Here is a 15,934-nt window from a genome sequence, read left to right as displayed (position 1 = left end):
ATGTGCTACCTCTCTTCAGACTTTTAAAGGTGTCAAACTCTCAATAGCTTTTAGATCAGGGAAAGGAAAAGTGGGGGAGCTGGCAGTGCTTCATTAACAGAGATTCTCTACAAATGTAAATTTCCCCCTCAAAAGACAGTTTTGCAAGGCCACCTTTTGTTTGCTGGCCAAGCAGCAGCCATTTCAAAATTGTCAAAGACATATATTTTGGCAGGGCAATATCTTAGGGCAAAATATTTTAATGTCTTTCACATTTTGTGGACACTGAATCTGGAATTCCGTGCCGTGCAGGATGAAGGAGCAGGGACGGCCCACGGAGTGAGGAAGACAACAGTGCCCCTTCTAGCAGTTCGGAGCAAGTTTGGCCGAAGGCAAATATTCGAAGTAAAGGTGGGAGGGAGGGAGGGAGCTGACCTTGGAAAGTGTGGCCAGAACCAGTCGCTTCGGCTCTGCAGCGCCCAGTTACCCGGGGCTTCTGCTGTCACTCAGGGAAGGGGGCGGAGTCTAGACCCCTATCCAATCAGGGGCGCTAGGGCGGGGCCCTGCCACTGTCCTCCAGGGAAGGGGAGGTTGCATTCCCGCTCTCTTCACTCCTTGGGCTGCTCGCGCTAGTTAAGGTCTGGGTCTTTCTTGCTCCGAGAGGGACCAGTTACTTCCGCCGTAGCTGCTGTTGCTCTGTCGACTGCGCTGTGACCTGCACTGTTCACGGGACCTTTAGAGAGGACGCCAGAATACCTGGAAGCCAGGAAATGGTGAGCATGCGGTGCTGCGGAGTCCCAAGGCGAAAGGAGGGACTGGGTGGAACCGAGAGGAACCCGCTGTGGCGGGGCCCGGGCCCCCCTGCAGCGACTCTGGGCTCCAGACACAGTCCCCCTGGCGCAGCTCGGCCCTCGGTCCCCTCGGCCGCTGGGTGGAGCTGGGCCGGCAGCCGGGACCCCGGGCGTCCTGTCCGGTCCCTGCGCGGCGAGTGCGGCCCTGGCCCCGGCTCCCTCTCTGAGCAGCTCCGCGCCCGCAGTCCCGCGTCTCCCCAGATTGTGCGGTGACCACGGAAGGGTCATGGGGGGATCCCGCCTCGGGTGTGGGGTTCGTGTGGGAGGAGCTGTGGGCTGTGGGGTACCCAGTTCCTTTTTTTTTCCAGTTAAAAATTAAACTGAGGCACTGTTAAAAAATGAGAGTTTATTTTAGCAAACAGCGATTAATGAATGAGAAATTCCCAGTCCTGGCTTGTGGTTTGGTAACGGAAAAACCCAAACCGTGTAGAATAAGTTTATTCTGAGCCGAATAGGAGAGACCTCGGCAGAGGGAAACACAACCCCGCGAAGTCTGGAGTAAGCAATCCCGAGGCAGCTCCTGACAGTTTGGTTTTATTCATTTCAGGGAGACAGGAATTGCAGGAAAATGATGAATCAGTGCCGGGAAGGTGTAAGTTCCTTTGGCCGAAAGGCGGGACACATGGAAGCGCGGTTAGAAGGCACAGGTGGTGGAGGGATTCTGTAGGTGGCCGCTGGTTGAGAGTGTGTAAAGCTTTGTCTAAAATTTGGAGGCTGTAGGAAGAAGGGCTGTTATCTGCCACGTTATTCCATCCCAGTCCCCGCTCCCTTCCCCAAAAGACCTGTTTTTATTTTACCAGATTTTTATATTTTTGAGACGGAGTCTCGCTCCGTCGCCCCAGGCTGAAGTGCTGTGGCGCCATCTCGGCTCACTGCAACCTCCGCCTCCCGGGTTCAAGCGATTCTCTTGCCTCAGCCTCCCGAGTAGCTGGGACTACAGGCGCCCGCTACCACGCCCGGCTAATTTTTGTATTTTTAGTAGAAACGGGTTTCACCATATTGGCCAGGCTGGTCTTGAACTCCTCCTGACTTTGTGATCCGCCCACTTCGGCCTCCCAAGGTACTGGGATTACAGCCGTGAGCCACTGCGCCCGGCCAATTTTTGTATTTTTAGTAGAGACGGGGTTTCATGATATTGGCCAGGCTGCTCTCGAACTCCTGACCTCGTGATCCAACCGCCTCGGCCTCCCAAAGTGTTGGGATTACAGTGGAATGCCCCACTGCACTCCAGCCATGGTGAAAGAATGAGACTGTCTCAAAAAAAAAAAAAAGTTAAGCTCCTTCTTATATAGGCAAAAAACCAAAGAAATTTAATTATCGCAACAATTAGTACAACTAAATTAATTGTACAATTAATTTAATACAACTAATTAGTACAACTAAATTAATTATACAATTTAGTTACAGGTTTTTTTGTTTGTTTGTTTGAGACGGAGTTTCGCTCTTGGTTGCCTCTTGTTGCCGAGGCTGGAGTGCAATGGCGCAATCTCGGCTCACTGCAACCTCCGCCTCCCGGGTTCAAGCGATTCTCCTGTATCAGATTACAGGCGTGAGCCACCTCGCCCGGCCCAGGACTTTAAAATTTTCTTTGCAAGAGGTTTTAATTTCTTTCCTTTTCTCTCTTTTTTTTTTTTTTTTTAAGACGGAGTCTCGCTCTGTCGCCCAGGCTGGAGTGCAGTGGCGCGATCTCTGCTCACTGCAAGCTCCGCCTTCCGGGTTCACGCCATTCTCCTGCCTCAGCCTCCCAAGTAGCTGGGACTACAGGCGCCCGCCACCGCGCCCGGCTAATTTTTTTGTATTTTTTAGTAGAGACGGGGTTTCACCGTGTTAGCCACTATGGTCTCGATCTCCTGACTTCGTGATCTGCCCACCTCGGCCTCCCAAAGTGCTGGGATTACAGGCGTGAGCCACCGCGCGCGGCCGGTTTTCATTTCTTTTCTTATTTAAAAAAGTGAATTTAACATTTCCAGCTTCAGAAGATGTGATGGCCATGAAGTCTTTGTGTAAGAAAAGTAAGAGGGAAGTTAGTCTATAATGAAATCAATCCTTAAGAGGGAAAGGGTCTTTCCTGACTTGCTTGTCATTTAAAATATTTTACAAAACAATATAGGTAAGAAAGAAAGCTAATCTGTAATCAGGGAATGGAAGGTTCCCTGGCTGGCTCTGTTACCGCTGCCTGTCAGGTGTCTCAACCCCAGAATGGCATTCCTTTAAACCTCAAGATAATTTAGAGTTCCAGCAGCTTAAATTTTTGAATCACCTATTTTCACATTCTGTACAGGTGAAACTTTTGGTTATGTAACCAGAGATTAATTGACCGATTGTGCCTGGTTAAGCCTAAATTTCATTTCCCTATAAATTAGTCATTAGTGATACTGTTTCCTCAGGCCACAGATTAGAAATTTATGTGAATTGGATTTGAATTTGACTTCAGCATGCTTGTGAAGGGTCTTAGTGTTCTATAGCCAGTTCAGTTTAATTGCTTTTTATTTATTTATTTATTTACTTTTGAGACGGAGTCTCTTTCTGTCGCCCAGGCTGGAGTAGTGCACTGGCATAATCTTGGCTCACTGCAAACTCCACCTCCCGGGTTCAATCGATTCTCCTGCTTCAGCCTCCCAAGTAGCTGGGACTACAGGCGCGTGCCACCATACCTGGCTAATTTTTGTATTTTTAGTAGAGACAGGGTTTCACCATGTTGGCCAGGCTGGTCTCAAACTCCTGATCTCAGGTGATCTGCCTGCTTTGGCCTCCCACAGTGCTGGGATTACAGGCATGAGCCACCGCACCCGGCCAAAATTGGATGTTTTAAAATTGGATGCCATGTCAGTAAGAATATACTTGGGAACACCACCCAGGAAAATGAATAGTCCTTGGGCAGTTCTGGTGTGTTTCTTTGATGTCATCTAACTATGGCACACAAAGCTGGTCAAAATTTTGATTCTTTTGGTTATTCTTTTTTTTTTTTTGAGATGGAGTTTCGCTCTTGTTGCCCAAGCTGGAGTGCAATGGCGTGAGTTCAGCTCACTGCAACCTCCACTTCCCAGGTTCAAGTGATTCTCCTGCCTCAGCCTCCCGAGTAGCTGGGATTACAGGCATGCGCCACCACGCCTGGCTAATTTTTGTATTTTTAGTAGAGACGGGGTTTCACTAGGTTGGCCAAGCTGGTCTTGAACTCCTGACCTCATGCTCCACCCGCCTTGGCTTCCCAAAGTGTTGGGATTACAGGTGTGAGCCACTGTGCCCGGCCTGTTATTCTTTTTTTTTTTTTTTTGAGAGGGAGTCTCGCTCTGTCACTCAGGCTGGAGTGCAGTGACACCATCTCTGCTCACTACAACTTCTATCTCCTGGGTCCAAGCGATTCTCCTTCCTCAGCCTCCCAAGTGGCTGGGATTACAGGCACCTGCCACTACACCTGGCTAATTTTTGTATTTTTAATAGAGATGGGGTTTCACCACTTTGGCTGAGCTTGTCTTGAACTCCTGACCTCAGGTGATCCACCTCCCAAAGTGCTGGAATTACAGACATGAGCCACCGCACCCAGCCTTCTTTTTGTTATTCTTTGTAGCTGTATTATCTTTTTTTTTTCTTTTTTTTTTTTTTTTGAGACGGAGCTGCCTCTCGCCCAGGCTGGAGTGCAGTGGCGTGATCTTGGCTCACTGCAACATCTGCCTCCTGGGTTCAAGTGATTCTCCTGCCTTAGCTTCCCGAGTAGCTGGGACTACAGGTGCATACCACCACACCCAGCTAATTTTTATATTTTTAGTAGAGACGGAGTTTCACTATATTGGCCAGGCTGGTCTCAAACTCCTGACTTTGTGATCTGCCCACCTCAGTTTCCCAAAGTGCTGAGGCACCGTGCCCAACCTTTCTTTTCTTTTCTTTTTTTTTTTTTTTGAGACAGAGTCTTGCTCTGTTGCCCAAGCTGGAGTGCAATGCACGATCTTGGCTCATTGTAATCTCTACCTCCTAGGTTCAAGTGATTCTCCTGCCTCGGCCCCCCAAGTAGCTGGGATTACAAGCGCCTGCCACCACGCCCAGCTGATATTCGTATTTTTAGTAGAGACTTGGTTTCACCTGGTTGGCCAGGCTGGTCTCGAACTCCTGACCTCAGGTGATCCATCTGTGCCTGCCTCCTAAAGTGCTGGGATTACAGGTGTGAGCCACTGTGCCAGGCCTGCCATATATTTTTTTTTTCTTTTCTTTTTTTGAGATGGAGTCTCATTCAGTCGCCCAGGCTGGAGTGCAGTGGCTCGATCTTGGCTCACTGCAAGCTCCGCCTCCCGGGTTCACGCCATTCTCCTGCCTCAGCCTCCCGAGTAGCTGGGACTATAGGCGCCCGCCACCAAGACCGGCTAGTTTTATGTATTTTTAGTAGAGACGCGGTTTCACGGTGTTAGCCAGGATGGTCTCAATCTCCTGACCTTGTGATCCACCCGCCTCGGCCTCCCAAAGTGCTGGGATTACAGGCGTGAGCCACCGCGCCCGGCCCAGGCCTGCCATATTTTCTTTTATCACAAAGTAGAATTTTGGCTGTTTGGAGTTTCCTGTAACTTAGTATTGCAATTAATGTACCTTTCATATTATACCAAAAGGGTTTGTTTCTGACTTTTTGCCTCATTCTGTTGCAAACATGCCACTGTGTTGAGTCGTGTGTCACCCAGTTTACTTATGCATTTCACTGCTTAATGGGATTTGGGTTTACAGTTTAGTTTTTGACCTTGGTGACAATGTCATGGTTGGTTTTCTTTGCCATATGAAAATGGAACATAAATTTCTCACATATTGGGGGAAAAGTCACTGGGTTGTATATTATGGATAAATTCCAATTTGAAAGATAATGCCAGCAGTGTATGTATGGATCAACCATCTAGCCTTTCATGTGTGTGTCTTCATTTTTGTGGTTTACTAACACTTGGGATTATCTATTAGTAGAGACAGGGTTTCATCATATTGATCATGCTGGTCTTGAACTGCTGACCTCAGGTGATCTGCCCGCCTTGGCCTCCCAAAGTGCTGGAATTATAGGCATGAGCCACTGTGTCCAGCCCAGTTTAGGTTTTTCTATCCACATACAGTTTCCCAGAAAGGTTTCTTTTCGTGAGTTTTTGTTTTAGTTAGTTATGACTCTCTTATCAATTAGAATTTTTTTTTTTTTTTTTAACCGATGGAGTCTGGCTCTGTCACCCAGGCTGGAGTGTGGTGGCACGTTTTTGGCTCACTGCAACCTCTGCCTCATGGGTTCAAGTGATTCTCCTGCTTGAGTCTCCCAAGTAGCTGGAATTACAGGAGCCCATCACTATGCCTGGCTAATTTTATTATTTTTAGTAGAGACAGGGTTTTGCCATGTTGGCCAGGTTGGTCTCAAACTCCTGACCTCAGGCGATCTGCCCGCCTTCACCTCCCAAAGTGCTGAGATTTATAGGCATGAGCCACCGCGCCTGGCCAGACTCTCTTATCAGTTAGATTAATAAAGCCCCTTGCAAAACCCAGTTTTTTTGTTTTTGGCTTCTGCTACTGGAATCAGAACAAAACCCACTTTCTAGTCATCACAAAGGTTCAACTTTGTGAACAGGCATTTTCAAGAATATGCAGGCTTAGGGCTGCTCACATTAAATTTGTTTTGCTCAGAAATTCAAAGGAGTTCGTTATGACAGGTGCTGCAGATCCACACTTCGGACATTAAGGGCAGTCCAGGCAGCACGACTTTCTCCCTGGACTCACCAGAAACACACATTTTTCCTATTCTGCTGTTGCTTTACCCCATCCAGAGTTCAATTCTAGCATCAAAATTGTTTTATGGAAGAAAGTGAGTGTAGACAGAGTAAGGGATCTGATGACCAAGTCATGGAATAAATGTTTGGAGTCCACACACCACAGCATCCTGAGAACTTCCTAGGAACAGGGTATAGAAACCCAGTGCTGTCAGCCTCACTCATCCTCCTGTCCACATGTGGGATATTTCAGGATTCGGTGGCCTTTGAGGATGTGGCTGTGAACTTCACCCAGGAGGAGTGGGCTTTGCTGGATCCTTCCCAGAAAAATCTCTACAGGGAAGTGATGCAGGAAACCTTGAGGAACCTGACCTCCATAGGTAAGAATGACAGTATTACTTCCCTCAGTGAATTAAAGAACAGGTGTTTCTAGCTCATCAGTGCCGTTGAGTGATTTGGAATATGGTCAGGGAATACTTTGAATAAATGAGACACAGGTGCAATGAGCCATGGACATAGAATCAAGTAACTTTTTAAAATAATTTTATACTAATTCAGGGCTATTTTTCTGGGTCTGCATTTTAGGAAAAAAATGGAACAACCAGTACATTGAAGATGAGCACCAAAATCCTAGGAGAAACCTAAGGTAACTGGCACTTAAAAGAGAAAATAATGTCTCTGTATACAATCTTAGAATGGAAGAAAAGGTTAAAAAGAAGCAAGCATAAGAAATAAACCTAGTTCCAATGTATTTATTCTTAGAAAAGCTTCCCTAGAAACATATAAAGTGTGACATGGCTTATGTGTATAATCCAGCCCTTTTGGAGGTCAGGATGGAAGATCGCTTGAACCTGGGAGTTTGAGGTTGCACTGAGTCATGATGGCATCACTGGAGGGCAGCCTGAGCCACAGGGTGAGACCCTGACTCAAAACCAAACAGACAAAAAGACAAAGACCGTATTTATAAAATAGTTTACTTTAAAATAGCATGTAAAAGCTGGACATGGTGGCTCACACCTGTAACCCCAGCACTTTGGAAGGCGGAGGTGGGTGGATCATGAGGTCAAGAGATCGAGACCATCCTGGCCAACATGGTGAAAGCCTGTCTCTACTAAAAATATGAGAAATTAGCTGGGCATGGTGGTGCGTGCCTGTAGTCCTTGGGAGGCTGAGGCAGGAGAATCGCTTGAACCTGGGAGGCGGAGGTTGCAGTGAGCCAAGATGGTGCCACTGCCCTCCAGCCTGACGACAGAGTGAGACTCGGTCTCATAAATAAATAAATAAATAAAGCATTTAAAATCCCTGTATCAATATTATCTTTTTTGATAAGAGATATGGCTGGGCCATCTTTTTTTTGTTTTTTGTTTGTTTGTTTGAGACAGTGTCTTGCTCTGTCGCCCAGGCTGGAGTGCAGCGGTGTGATCTCGGCTCACTGTAAGCTCTGCCTCCCAGATTCACGCTATTCTTCTGCCTCAGCCTCCCCGTAGCTGGGACTGCAGGCACCTGCCACCACGCCCGGCTAATTTTTTGTATTTTTTAGTAGAGACAGGGTTTCACCATGTTAGCCAGGATGGTCTCGATCTCCTGACCTCATGATCCACCCGCCTCGGCCTCCCAAAGTGCTGGGATTACAGGCGTAAGCCACCACGCCTGGCCTGGCTAGGCCATCTTATATAGCATGTGTTCCATTCATGTTCAGACAGGACAGAAAGCCTACACTTTGCTGGGCACTGTTAAAAATGCAAGTGTAATACTTGCAAAGGAATTAAAATTAGTGATAAACCCATTATAATGTGCTTTCATTGTTCACAGAAGACTTATAGGGGAGAGACTCTCTGAAAGTAAAGAAAGTCATCAGCATGGCGAAGTTTTGACACAGGTTCCAGATGACACACTGAAGAAGAAAACTCCTGGAGTACAATCATATGAAAGCAGTGTGTGTGGAGAAATCGGCATAGGTCTTTCATCCCTTAATAGGCACCTCAGAGCCTTTAGTTATTCCAGTAGCCTTGCAATACATGGAAGAACTCACACTGGGGAAAAGCCTTATGAATGTAAGGAATGTGGGAAAGCATTCAGGTTTCCCAGTTCTGTTCGTAGACATGAAAGAATCCACTCTGCGAAAAAACCCTATGAATGTAAGCAGTGTGGGAAAGCATTCAGTTTTCCCAGTTCTGTTCGTAGACATGAAAGAATCCACTCTGCAAAAAAACCCTATGAATGTAAGCAGTGTGGGAAAGCATTATCTTATCTTGTAAGCTTTCAGACACACATGAGAATGCACACTGGAGAGAGACCTCATAAATGTAACATATGTGGGAAAGCCTTTTTTTCTCCCAGTTCGTTAAAAAGACATGAGAAAAGTCACACTGGAGAGAAACGCTATAAATGCAAGCAATGTGATAAAGCCTTCAATTGTCCCAGTTCCTTTCAATATCATGAAAGGACTCACAGTGGAGAGAAACCCTATGAGTGTACACAATGTAGGAAAGCCTTCAGATCTGTCAAGTACCTGCGAGTACATGAAAGAAAACACACTGGAGAGAAACCCTATGAGTGTAAGCTATGTGGTAAGGGATTTATTTCTTCCACTTCCTTTCGCTATCATGAAAAGACTCACACTGGAGAGAAACCTTATGAATGTAAGAAATGTGAGAAAGCCTTCAGTTTTGTCAAGGATCTTCGAATACATGAAAGGACACACACTGGAGAGAAACCCTTTGAATGTAAACAATGTGGGAAAACCTTCACTTCTTCCAATTCCTTTCACTATCATGAAAGGACTCACACTGGAGAGAAACCCTATGAGTGTAAGCAATGTGGGAAAGCCTTCAGATCTGCCTCAGTCCTTCAAAAGCACATACGAACTCACACAGGAGAGAAACCCTATGGATGTAAGCAATGTGGTAAAGTCTTTAGAGTTGCCTCACAACTTAAAATGCATGAAAGGACTCACACAGGAGAGAAACCATATGAGTGTAAGCAATGTGGAAAAGCCTTCATTTCTTCTAATTCTATTCGCTATCATAAAAGGACTCACTGGAGAGAAACCCTATAAATGTAAACAGTGTGGGAAAGCCTTCATTTCTTCCAACTCTTTTCTCTACCATGAAAGGATTCACACTGGAGAGAAACCCTATGAGTGTAAGCAATGTGGTAAAGCCTTTAGATCTGTCTCAATCCTTCAAAAGCATGTAAGGACTCACGCTGGCTAGAAACTCTATGGATGTAAGCAATATGGTAAAGTCCTTAGATGGGACTCAGAACTTCAAATGCATGGAAGGACTCACTGCAGAGACACCTGTAATCTCAGCATTTTGGGAAGCCAAGGCAGGAGGATTGCTTAAGCTGAAGAGGTTGAGACCAGCTTGGGCAATATAGTGAGATGTGATCTCTATTACATAATAAAATAAAATAGGCCAGGCACAGTGGCTCATGCCTGTAATCCCAGCACTTTGGGAGGTGGAGGCAGGGAGATCACCTGAGGTTGGGAGTTCGAGACCAGCCTGATCGACATAGAGAAACCCCATCTCTACTAAAAATACAAAATTAGCCAGGTGTGGTGGCAGGCACCTGTAATCCCAGCTACTTGGGAGGCTGAGGCAGGAGAATCGCTTGAACCTGGGAGGCAGAGGTTGCAGTAAGCCGAGATTGTGCCATTGCACTCCAGCCTGGGCAACAAGAGTGAAACTTCATCTCAAAAATAAATAAATAAATAAGATGAAATATACATATTTATATTCTGTATATAAATATGCATATATATTTTAACATATAACTATATTTAAAATGCATAAGGAAAATATATAGGATATTTACATACATACATAGATGTATATATGTATTTGTGTGTGTGTGTTTTGGGAGACAGGGTGTCCCTCTGTCACCCAGGTTGAAGTGCAGTGGTACAATCATAGTTCCCTGCAGCCTTGAACTCTTGGGCTCAAATGATCCTCTTGCCTTAGCCTTCTGAGTAGCTATGACTACAGACAGGTATCACCATTCTTAGCTCATTTTTCATTCCTTTCATAGAGACAGGTTCTCATTCCATTGCTCAGGCTGGTTGTGAACACCTAGTCATGAGCAATCCTCCCACCTTAGTTTCCAAAAGTGCTAGGATTACAGCTGTAAGCCACTCTACCTGGCTGATAAACATATTCTGAAAAGTTAACTTTATGATGTCCGTGCAGGTACCTATCCTGAGGATAAAACAGTTTTGATTTTAAAGAAGGAAACTACTTCTTTCCTACATGAAAGTGAGAAAGATGTGGGAGAAAGCCTGTCTATTTCCAGCCTTGCGACCAGAGCCCCAGGGGTTGAGGACAGAACTGTGATCCAGTTGCCTTGCCCTGGAAAGCCAGGCATTTACACTGGGGTTTGAAGTGATGTGGAAAAAGCCTTTTATTGCAGAGTCCCAATCAAGGAGGACCACACAGGTATAAAGTCTTTTTTTTTGTATTTTTAGTAGAGATGTGGTTTCACCATGTTAGCCAGGATGGTCTTGATCTCCTGACCTTGTGATCTGCCTGCCTCAGCCTCCGAAAGTGCTGGGATTATAGGCGTGAGCCACTGCGCCCAGCCAAAGTCTTAAATCCTGACCTCCCCCACTGGATTGCAGGCAGGGATTTTTAGAAGCAGGGGTAAATTTTAGGAATGTAGATGCTACAGGCAAAATAACAAATGAATACATGGAGATTACTCATTGGTTTATGCTTGAAAGGATGGGATATTTTAAAGCTGGGGCTTACAGGTTAAAGATTTTCTGATTTGCAATTGCTTAGGGAAGAAAAGCTTTGTTTAAAACTTGGGGGTCAGCAGAAAAAAAAGTAGAGGAAATGACTTTTCACAAGTCCTTCAGGAAGAAACCTAAAACAAAGGAGGATAATTAGAGTGCAGTCTTCACTTCTGCTTTATCTGGTGTCTAAGTACCAGGGAATTCCTTCAGTGGGGGTCCAAGACTTTGACAACTTAGGGACAAATTCGAAGGTGCTATCCTTAGTTTTTCTGCTTAGTTTGTTTTGTTTGGGACAGTCTCCATCTGTCACTTAGGCTGGAGTGCAGTGGCTTGATCACTGCTCACTGCAGCCTATATCTCCCAGCCCCATGGGATCCTCCCATCTCAGCCTCCTGAACAGCTGGGACTACAAATGTGAGCCACCACACCCATCTAATTTTTTTTTTTTTTTTTGAGACAGAGTCTTGCTCTGTCGCCCAGGCTGGAGTGCTGGAATGCAGTGGCGCGATCTCGGCTCACTGCAGGCTCCACCTCCTGGGTTCACGCCATTCTCCTGCCTCAGCCTCCCGAGTAGCTGGGACTACAGGCGCCCGCCACCATACCCGGCTAAATTTTTGTATTTTTTAGTAGAGAAGGGGTTTCACCGTGTTAGCCAGGATGGTCTCGATCTCCTGACCTTGTGATCCGCCCGCCTCGGCCTCCCAGAAGGCTGGGATTACAGGCGTGAGCCACCGCGCCTGGCCCACACCCATCTAATTTCTTTTCTATTTTTTTATTTTTTATTTTTTTGAGACAGAGCCTCGCTCTGTCGCCCGGGCTGGAGTGCAGTGGCACGATCTCAGCTGGGATTACAGGCATGTGCCACAATGCCCGGTTAATTTTGTATTTTTAGTAGAGATGGGGTTTCACCATATTGGCCAGGCTGGTCTCAAACTCCTCACCTTGCGATCTGCCCACCTCAGCCTCCCAAAGTGCTGGGATTACAGGCATGAGCCACCGTGCCCGGCCACACCCATCTAATTTCTTAATTTTTTTGTGGAGACCTGGTCTCCCTATGTTGTCCACGGTACTCTAGAACTCCTGGGTTCAAACAGTCCTTCTGCCTTGGGCTCCCAACGTGCTGAAATTACAGGCATGAGCCACCATGACTGGCTATCTAGTTTTCATGGGAAAACAAATATTTCTGAAATTTTAACTTTTTTGGCTATTGTGTTAGGCTGTTATTTTCTTGTTTAATAAATTGCATATTTATTCCTGGGACTAGTTTGGTATGTGGAATTTCTTTCTTTTTTTTTTTGAGACAGAGTCTCGCTCTTGTCACCCAGGTTGGAGTGCAGTGGCGTGATCTCGGCTCACTGCAACGTCCACCTCCTGGGTTCAAGCAGTTCTCCTGCCTCAGCCTTCTGAGTAGCTGGGACTACAGGCGTGTGCCCCCATGCTTAGCTAAATTTTATACTTTTATTTATTTATTTTTTTGAGATGGACTCTTGCTCTGTCACCAGCCTGGAGTGCAGTGGCGTGATCTCGGCTCACTGCAACCTCCGTCTCCCTGGTTCAAGGGATTCTCTTGCCTCAGTTTCCTAAGTAGTTGGGACTACAGGCATGCGCCACCACACCTAGCTAATTTTTGTATTTTTAGTAGAGACGGGGTTTTACCATGTTGGCCAGGGTGGTCTTGATCTGTTGACCTTGCGATCCGCCTGCCTTGGCCTCCCAAAGTGCTGGGATTACAGGCGTGAGCCACCACCACTCCCGGCCTGTTTTTTTTTTTTTTTTTTTTTTTTGAGACGGAGTCTTGCTGTGTCCCCCAGGCTGGAGTGCAGTGGCGCCATCTCCGCTCACTGCAAGCTCCGCCTCCCGGGTTCACGCCATTCTCCTGCCTCAGCCTCCCGAGTAGCTGGGACTGCAGGCGCCCGCCACCATGCCCGGCTAATTTTTTGTATTTTTAGTAGAGACGGGGTTTCACCGTGTTAGTCAGGATGGTCTCCATCTCCTGACATCGTGATCTGCCCGCCTCGGCCTCCCAAAGTGCTGGGATTACAGCCGTGAGCCACCGCGCCTGGCCAGTTTTTTTTTTTTGTTTTAGACAGAGTCTCGTTCTGTCACCCAGGCTGGAGTGCAATGGCACAATCTCATCTCACTGCAACCTCCGTCTTGCGGGTTAAAGCAATTCTCCTGCCTCAGCCTCCCAAGTAGCTGAGATTACAGGCCCCCAGCCACCACGCCTGGCTAATTTTTTTGTACTTTTAGTAGAGACGGGGTTTCACTATGTTGGCCAGGCTAGTCGCGAACTCCTGAGCTCCTGACCTGCCCGCCTTGGCCTCCCAAAGTGCTGGGATTACAGGTGTGAGCCACCGCGCCTGGCCAGTTTTTTTTTTTTTTTTTTTTTTTTTTTTTTTAAGACGGAGTTTTGCTCTGTTGCCCAGGCTGGAGTGAAGTGGCCTGATCTTGGCTCACTGCAACCTCCGCCTTCCGGGTTCAAGTGATTCTTCTGCCTCAGCCTCCTGAGTAGCTAGGATTACAGGCACCCGCCACCATGCCCAGATAATTTTTGTATATTTAGTAGAGACGAGGTTTCACCATGTTGTCCAGGTTGGTCTCGAACTCCTGACCTCAGGTGATCCACCTGCCTCGGCCTCCCAAAGTGCTGGGATTACAGGGGTGAGCCACCATGCCCAGCCATATTTAGGTACTATTAATTTTGTAAAATATCCAGGTGTGGTGGCATGTGTCTATGGTCACTGCTTGTCAGGAAGCTGCGTCAGGAGGATTAGTTTAATGCTGCACTGTTCCCCAGCCTGGACTAGGTAGGAAGATCTTGTCTCTAAAAATAAAGAAAAATAAATAAATTTTAAAATAATCAAAAAGTAGAAATGAAGGCCGGGCATGGTTGCTCAGGCCTGTAATCAATCCCAGCACTGTGTGAGAGGTCAAGGTGGGCAGATCGCTGGAGCCCAGGAGTTTAAGACCAGCCTGGGCAACATAGTGAGAATTTGTGTCTACAAACTAACACTAAAATTAGCCAGGCATGGTGGCACGGGCCTGTGGTCCTGGCTACTCAGGAGGCTGAGGTAAGAGGATTGCTTTAACCCGGGAGGTAGAGGTTGCAGTGAGCTGAGATCACACTAGTACACTCCAGCCTGGATGACAGAGTGAGGCTCTGTCTCCAAAAAAATAAAAAATTAAACAAATAGAAGTGAAAATTAAGGTACTGAAAAGAAAACTTGATAAACAACATAAGTCTCCTTTGCCTCTGCATGACCTCATTGGTCTAGCTATATTCCCATTTATACTTAGTTTTCCATGAGGGAAATAACAATTGCTTAGCTACCTTTGGAGGAGGAAAAAGTGTCTGGAAGTACTAATGTACCTGGCAGAACATTACCAGAGGGAAGAAGCAGAGTAGAAAGTTTTTTTGTTTTTTTTTTTTGAGACGAAGTCTCGCTCTTGTCCCCAGATTGGAGTGCAGTGGTGCGATCTCGGCTCACTGCAACCTCTGCCTCCCAGGTTCAAGCAATTCTCCTGCCTCAGCCTCCCGAGTAGCAGGGATTGCAGGTACATACCACCATGCCCGGCTAATTTTTTGTATTTTAAGTAGAGACGTGGTTTCACCATGTTGGCCAGGCTGGTCTTGAACTCCTGACCTCAGGTAATCCGCCCGCCTCGGCCTATCAAATTGTGGGGATTACAGGCATGAGCCACCACGCCCAGCCTTTTTTTTTTTTTTTTTTTGAAGATAGAGTCTCACGCTGTCACCCAGGCTGGAGTGCAGTGGCGCGATCTCAGCTCACTGCAGCCTCCACCTCCCAGGTTCAAGCAATTCTCATGCCTCAGCCTCCCGAGTACCTGGGATTACAGGCATGTGCCAGCATGCCCAGCTAATTTTGTATTTTTAATAGAGATGGAGTTTCTCCATGTTGGTCAGGCTGGTCTTGATTTCCCGACCTCAGATGACCTGCCCACCTCGACCTCCCAAAGTGCTGGGATTACAGGTGTGAGCCACCGAACCCAGCCCACACCCAGCTAATTTGTGTGATTTTAGTAGAGATGGGGTTTCGCTGTGTTGGCAAGGCTGGTCTTTAACTCCTGACCTCACGTGATCTGCCTGCCTTGGCCTCCTAAAATGTTGGGATTATAGGCATGAGCCATTGCACCTGGCCCTCAGAGTGGAATGTTCTTTAGATCACATATTATTGCTGTACTCAGTTTCCATGGCTGAGGAAATAGTGCTGTCAATTAAATCAATAGGGAATGGCACTTCCTCTTGAGGGAACAATTAGTAAACCTTCAATCAATTGTCCTTTTCCAGTCATTTAGTGTCTGTATATGAATTCCAACATCATTGCTGCCAGCAGCTAAAATTATCATTCCATATCTGAAGTCACCTTTGCAAAAAGTATAACATAAGTCTACCTTGTCTCAGAGTGACCCCATCAACCTAGCCATGTTTTCATCTTTGTACAGTCTTCCATAAGGGAAGTAATTGCTTAGCCACATTTGGAGGAGGAAAAAGTGGCAGTGGAAGTAGTAAGGTGCCTGGCAGGACTTCACTGCAGAGAAGAAGCAGAGTGGGAACTTCTTTAGATCACATATCATTGCTATACTCAGTCTCCATGGCTCAGGAAATAGTGCTTTCAGGTAAATTAGTAAGGAGT

The 15,934-nt window shown here is 46.5% G+C and overlaps 1 protein-coding gene and 1 long non-coding RNA gene across 2 annotated transcripts in view; one reads left to right on the top strand and one right to left on the bottom strand.

Moving 5' to 3' along the window:
* Positions 1–575: 575 nt before the first annotated feature.
* On the top strand, positions 576–9,609 carry LOC101129052 (zinc finger protein 878). The gene is made up of 4 exons (XM_004060067.4): positions 576–752; positions 6,798–6,924; positions 7,130–7,190; positions 8,357–9,609. Exons 1-4 carry the CDS (start codon positions 750–752, stop codon positions 9,600–9,602), a joined length of 1,437 nt encoding a protein of 478 aa, XP_004060115.2. The 5' UTR covers positions 576–749; the 3' UTR covers positions 9,603–9,609.
* Positions 1,168–15,934, bottom strand: part of LOC109024269 (uncharacterized) — a 67,113-nt gene continuing 52,346 nt past the window's right edge. The window contains exon 5 of the long non-coding RNA XR_002003762.2: positions 1,168–1,544. This is a non-coding gene — a long non-coding RNA (uncharacterized lncRNA). The remainder of the gene's footprint in view (positions 1,545–15,934) is intronic.

This window comes from Gorilla gorilla, chromosome 20, assembly GCF_029281585.2.
Source record: "Gorilla gorilla gorilla isolate KB3781 chromosome 20, NHGRI_mGorGor1-v2.1_pri, whole genome shotgun sequence".
NCBI classification, from domain to species: domain Eukaryota; kingdom Metazoa; phylum Chordata; class Mammalia; order Primates; family Hominidae; genus Gorilla; species Gorilla gorilla.
The sequence above is the reverse complement of the archived record's forward strand: the minus strand, read 5'-3'. Positions and strand labels throughout refer to the sequence as shown.